The sequence below is a fragment of the Rattus norvegicus genome, chromosome 17 (genome assembly GCF_021556685.1).
Source record: "Rattus norvegicus strain SHRSP/BbbUtx chromosome 17, alternate assembly SHRSP_T2T, whole genome shotgun sequence".
NCBI classification, from domain to species: Eukaryota; Metazoa; Chordata; class Mammalia; order Rodentia; family Muridae; genus Rattus; species Rattus norvegicus.
Genome location: NC_141550.1, coordinates 3,712,972 through 3,719,483, shown reverse-complemented (window position 1 = coordinate 3,719,483; position 6,512 = coordinate 3,712,972). Strand labels below are relative to the sequence as shown.

General features: G+C 37.2%; 1 protein-coding gene across 2 annotated transcripts; it reads right to left on the bottom strand.

The window, feature by feature from the left end:
* Positions 1-376: 376 nt before the first annotated feature.
* Positions 377-6,200, bottom strand: Ctsql2 (cathepsin Q-like 2). 2 transcript variants are annotated; one of them, NM_001002813.2, is made up of 8 exons: positions 6,193-6,200; positions 4,927-5,060; positions 4,604-4,726; positions 4,330-4,509; positions 2,986-3,210; positions 2,366-2,528; positions 1,521-1,635; positions 382-719 (listed from the first exon to the last, which is right to left on the bottom strand). In NM_001002813.2, exons 2-8 carry the CDS (start codon positions 5,050-5,052, stop codon positions 620-622), a joined length of 1,032 nt encoding a protein of 343 aa, NP_001002813.2. In that variant the 5' UTR covers positions 5,053-5,060; positions 6,193-6,200; the 3' UTR covers positions 382-619. The 2 variants fall into 2 exon arrangements, with proteins under 2 accessions (XP_087447409.1, NP_001002813.2); XM_087591283.1 differs by lacking the exon at positions 6,193-6,200 and having other exon boundaries at positions 377-719; positions 4,927-5,062.
* Between the last annotated feature and the right edge of the window lie 312 nt (positions 6,201-6,512).

The following is a 6,512-nucleotide window of genomic DNA, read 5'->3' as shown; positions in this document are numbered from 1 at the left end:
TTGCTGGCCTTATTGCAACCTAATACATGGTTGAGCTCCATAGAGAAGGGAGAGCCACAGCCCAACACAAAGTAGTAGTGCATAGTGAATTCTCATTGCATGGGGGGTCACAAGTTGATAATGGGTGAATTTATTTTAGCTAAAAATGTTCAATTCAGAAATTATCATATAGCCTTTGAGACAAGGGTTTCTGGTGGATTTATAGAACTTTGTATCGAACAACAGCCAATGAAGGATAACATCCATTACAGAGGATCTACTCACTCTTTCTCCTGAATAACAAACCAGTACTCAATCCCAACTTCAAGATGAATTGCATTTCTTATCACAAAAATAACTGCACAAAAAGATATAGAAGCAAGAAATTATACTTAAATTTTCTGTTTTTTAAAGGCTTTTATTTGCACAAGTATTAAAAGGAAACACGAGCACGCATTAGTTAAAGCAAAAGTTACAGTGTCATGTCAACTATTTGAAAGCTCCCAGAATTCACATTACAAGGTAGATTTTGTGGAACTGAAGAGTTTAACATGCTCATCAAAGGCCATTCATTGAAGTGGCTATTACTGCTCAGGAAATGGAGTGTCATGCCACGTGCTTTCTTGTGACATCAGGCTTCTCACACAATAGGGTATTGGGCAAATGTGGCAATTCCACAGTGGTTGTTCCTGTCTTTGGCGATCTTCATATAGCCCTTCAATCCCCACTGTTTACCCCAGCTGAAAGAAATAATATTTTTCATTTAGTAGAAATAATAACACATGTTAGACCTATTAACAATAACTGACAAGAGGCCAACATAACAGACGTATCAGAGAAAGCAAAACATCCCCTCCTGGGTATCAAGAGATGCCTCAAACAGAATGAGAAAACTACAGCAGGGAATGGGAATTTCTACCCATATGTGAATCAGAACAAAAGCCATGTTTACTCATGCCCAAAGTAATGGCACTGACATGACATTGACATCCTAAAAACCAGAGTAGGAATGGACATTTCACAATAGTGTATTGTTAGTATGTTCTTAGAGTTATAGTGTAGCTCAGAAATTAATGAGTGGAGATCAACTTCAAGGGCCATTTAAAAGTAGATTGACATTTTAAGGTCCATGTAATAAACATTTTGGGATATATACACATGGTATACATACAGCAAGCTGAGTGGCTAGAGTAAATAATAAATTTCTAGATCAGCCAGAAACACTTCCTCAATATGGAAGTTGTATCATGATTGAGAAACAACTGATGTTAAAATCAGTCCTCTACACAGGTGCACTTGCGCACACACAGTTTCACACAGACATTCAGATAAGCAAAGACGCCTCACACATGTGCATGGAAAAATAAGAATAAACTTTGTTCAATTTAAATTGGTTAAAATTATCTTGGTTGTGTATCAAAATACTAACTGTAGTATTCCATTTCTTCATGAATCCCCTGTTACAGCATCCAGAGACTTAACCACTAAATTATCTCTCTAGAACCTGGAATTTTAAATACAGAATTTCTGTCAGTTTATACCTGTTCTTGATCAGCCAGTAGTTATTGCCATCTGTTTCATTTCCCTCAAATCCATAGCCAACCACGAGAACTGCATGATTCACACGATTGTTGCACTTTGGCTCATGATATATACCTGAGACAAAATGAAAGCTGCCATGAGATGCAAAGGATACATGACAGTGAGCACAGCCACCAACAATAGGGAGGCATTTCCAAAGATCCCTTAAATTATATAAATGACAATGGAATAGTGGGCTTTATGAATTGTTCACATATATACTGTTATATGTATAAATATACATATATGTGTGTACTTGTATATGTATGTATGTTATCTATGTGTACATCTATGTATGTTTATGTATGTGTATGTGTATGTACATATATTACATACACAAACACACACATATATATTCACATACATGTACGGTTTCACAGAAAATGGAAGTAATTCATAGTAGTGAGATTTGTTGGTAACGATGGTCTAAAAGCATATGAGATGAATTCTTGATATTGTGTATTTGTATAAATAGAAACTCATGTCAAGTAAACCTTATAGGACACCAAGTATTTAATTCAAAAGCTCTCTTATAATTTGATTTTAGGTAATCTGTCACTGTAAATCTATAAAAAAATCCACCGAAGTGGAAGAGCTCAAAACATAGCAAACTAATAAATTTATCATGTGGAGGTTCATGTCAAGTGAAATTCAGTAATTTAAACTATTGCATGGGGATCAATAAAATCCAGAAACTCAAAAATTCACATCATATATTTTACATAGCATCTGGTCTTTGAACTTCCCATGGGGTACGGATGACACAAGTTCTTTTTCCTGCATATCTTGAAGGAAATATACTAACCTTTTTTGTAGAACCTTAAAGAACTGTAGACAACATGAATTCCAGCAGCAACAGGTCCTTTAGTTGCTAAAGCATCCATTAGGACATCTTCATCTTCTGGGAGAGCAACAAATCTTGTGATTTTAGCATATGCATTCTTAGGATTGTACTTGCATAGTCCTTCCTTTAGAAGATAAAGAAGTAGAAATTCAGTTATTTCCATCTACTGCCTGGAAGCAAGAGTCAGAACCACACCACATTGTACTCTGCAAATGAACACACTCAAGTAGGGAGTTTTAAAAAATAATCCTGGGAAATAAAATGCTACCACATGATTAGGAACTAAAAGTAAGTTCTTTTATGTTCAATAACTTCCAATAGCTCATGCTATTCATACGAAAATTGGGTGCCACAAAATTCTGAATTATGTGTCCAATTGTTTCCATAATCTCCAGGTACACAGAAGGAAAAAAGGCTATGCTGATATCACACCAAACTTAAGCAAACAAAACCTAACAACAACATTGATAGTGTTTAAAGAGATTCTACCATGTAAGATGAGCTCTGAAGATAGTGTATTATCTCTACAACTGTCACTCCCTACCAGCTGAGCTGAATGTCAATTTACAAAGTCCACTTACTTTTCCTTTATATGGATAGGTTGCCTCAGACTCCAAACCTCCATTTTGCAAAACATACTGGAATGCATTGTATGTAGTACCTCCACGACAGCCTTTATTGCCTTGAGGTTTAGAACAGTCCACAAGATTCTGGACACTCAGTGGGGTCAGTTTGCCTGTTTTCTTGAACATTTGTCCTTCTATGGCACCAGCTACAGGAAAAGCCCAACAAGACTTACACTTTCCCTAAGCATAGAAGAAAATATGGTCATCCATAAACAAATATTAACTCAAGAAACAAAATAGACAGCCTAAAAATTAAAAATTAATGAAAATGGAGAACTTGCAGTTGATAGATTGATAGGAAAGAGTGATCAATCTTCTAGAAGACTTGTGTGCTGGCAGTATGCACATACTCCAGTACACACACACACACACACACACACACACACACACACACACACACACACACACGGATATCTGAGGAGGAGATATTGGTTTAATTGGTTATTAATGACAATTGAAGGAGGCATAAATTCTATAGTGAGAGGAGAAATTTATAGTTGGAGAATACATGTGACAGACTGATAAAATAAATAAACACTGTTAAATACATAAAAATATCAAAGTAAAATATTATTCAAAAAATTGAACTGTAAATCCTTCCACATTCACTTTGAATACTTATACATGTCTTGTTTTGACATTTGTGTGGTTTAAGAAGATGGGCAAAACTAGATGTGTCTGGCTAAATAGAATGATTTTGGCTTGCAATACAATACTTATTATTATGGCTTACATTATTCAGGTGTGCTTAGTTATGACATAATCATTTGGATTGTAATTTTATACTGCTTAGATTTGGGAAAAGGTTAATCACTGACCACAAGGAAATAAGGGGAACTTAAAATAAAATTTCATAAGTACTAATTGAGATTCTTGGATAAACAATTACAGGAAAAATCTGAACTGTATGCGTTTGAATGTCTTGAAATTCTGTATAAATAAAGACAGCTGGAGCTAAAAAAAAAAAAAAAGAAGATGGGCAAGCTTGGCATGATGATGCATGTCTTTAATCCCAACACTTGGGAAACAAAGGGAGCTGAATCTCTGTGGATTCATGACCAGCCTGGTCTCTGAATGAGCTCCAGAGCAATCCGGGTTCTTAAAATGAGAAAACCTGTCTGAAAAAAGCAAGGAAGCCAGCCTCCAAGTGAGCAAACAAATAAAAATCACACAAAATAAGGAGTAGGAGGATAAGAAGTAGGAGGAGTAGAAGAAGGTAGAGGATGAGGAAGAAGAGGAGGAGAAGCAGGAGAAGGAGGAGAAGGAGGAGAAGGAGAAGGGCATGTGACACAGTCATACCTGTTCCCTCACACGAGTCACATAGCCTTCCTTTCTCCAATCAATGGATTTGGGCAAAGCATCTCGCCAATACCAAGAATTAGGAAAAGGACTACCAAGTGCACGTTTCCAGAGACTTTTCATTGTGTTGTTAATTGGCAACGTAATACCAGTTATCATGTCCTTGAATTCTTCATCAGTCTCCAAGAAAAAGTTTATAAATCATTATTAAAGAAAAGACTCATTGTAAAGCACTCAAGAAAATACAGTGTGAAGCAACCCATGTCACACTCACCAGGTCAGCAAAATTATTTATTTCCATAATATAGGTATTCTTCCCCAAGGAATTCTCCCTGTTATGCAGTTCAATCTTTTTCACATTTTCTTCCCATACCACTCTCTTCAGGAGTTCTTCCTCCTGGAAAAATATAATGGAAGATAACACATTCTATTAAAGTGTCTGCACAAACTGACCTTGAGGACTTGTTATTCCAGGGGATTAGAGGCCTAGGAAGGGATCTCAGAAGAATATGGTGGCTTGTGGTGGGCACCTTCGACCTCTCATTTACTAGAAACTTTTACTCTGCGAACCATTTGGACAGTTTTCTGAATACGAACCGGACTGTATAATTTTTCATATTTCATCTTCCATTCTTGCCATTGGACATCCAAACTGAGATTAAATGCTGAAGCACCTGACACAACTCCCAAGCACAGGATGATCAGGAAGAGAGCAGCAGTCATATTTCAACCTGGATATGAAAGAGAAATGAAGTCATGTCTACAGGAGTCTTTTTACAATGTCTTCTCACTGTATTCTGAGAAATTAGACTGTCCATGATTGATAAAATGATTTGTGTTATTTTACAAATACTTTTCAAAAGAGTGTCGAATATGCTGAGGGTATATTCAAACTGAGTCAGAGTGGGGGTTATTAGGTTCAATGCAAGGTGAAAATCATTGTACCCACAATTCTAGCACTGGAAATTTTAGGTGTTTTTGATATTGCTTCAGAAAGATTTTCATGCATATGGTGGAAGCAGTGTTTTTTGATATTACCTATAATTTCTACCAAGCAGAATTTCTACCACCTTGTATTGGATTTTTAATTTCAATGTGAACTCAGGAATTGGGGCCACATGTAATCATATGCCTTTTTAATGTACAGCAAATGGTGGGCTTATCTTTAACTCTGTCCTTTAGTGCAATGTTGTGAAATATCTATAAAGAATGTGGGAAGAAGTGTTTACTATTCTTTCTGTCTAACCCATAGGATTATACACCCAAATTCTCACTCATTACCTCTGTAAGAATGATGTCACATAAAAAATACCAATAGGAAGCCAAATCCATGAGAAAAAGAGGAGCATAGTAACACATCAATAATAGGATTTCAGGGGTTGGGGATTTAGCTCAGTGGTAGAGCGCTTGCCTAGCAAGCACAAGGCCCTGGGTTCGGTCCCCAGCTCCGAAAAAAAGAAAAGAAAAAAAATAATAGGATTTCATATTCTGTACTTGCTGAATTTCTAAAGCAACCCGCCCCATAGGACCGGAAAGCAACATATCACCTGCTATGGCATCTAAACATGTAAATTGAAAACAGACACTTCTATGGTTTAGTGCAAAAGATGCCTTCAAAAAACCAGCTGCAACTGTGTGGACAGACTCAGACTTTCAGTTAACAAGGCCCCATACAAACATAGACCCGGAAAAGACGTGGTTTCCTCTTTACCTTCTGTACCCACCACACTCTACTTACACAATGAGTTGGTAAAGAAAAGGATAAGGTTTTCTTCTTTGTGACCTGATTGATTCTCTAAGGAGTCTCCCAAAGCACCCCAGAAGGCCCACTTTCTGTTGCGCCATTCACAGGCAGGGTCTTACCTTTCTGTGATGACCACTACTGCCTCTGATCACTCTACAGATTGAACTCCTTGGAGGATGGTGAGGTTCAAGGATCTGGCTCACCTATAAATCCAAAGTATCTGTAGGGTTGGATCCACCCCTCATTCAAGTTCTACTATTTGATTGGCTGTGTTCGTGACCAGATTAAGCCTCTAAGCACTGGGACATTAGGCATATTCTGAAATATAATCTGATTGTCCCTTTGTCATGGCTGTAGGCCAATTCTGGGGACAGCAGGAAGCTGAATTTGTGAACTTTGTCGAAGAAAGGTAAAGAGCCATCCTTTAGACCTTTGATCA

Excerpts from the sequence above, each read along its gene's own strand:
- Ctsql2 (NM_001002813.2), bottom strand. The coding sequence starts at position 5,052 with ATGACTGCTGCTCTCTTCCTGATCATCCTGTGCTTGGGAGTTGTGTCA. Across the intron at positions 4,510-4,603 it reads TAAATAATTTTGCTGACCTG|ACTGATGAAGAATTCAAGGA; the intron begins GTGAGTGTGACA and ends TTTTTCTTGGAG. Across the intron at positions 3,211-4,329 it reads TGACTCGTGTGAGGGAACAG|GGAAAGTGTAAGTCTTGTTG; the intron begins GTATGACTGTGT and ends TTCTATGCTTAG.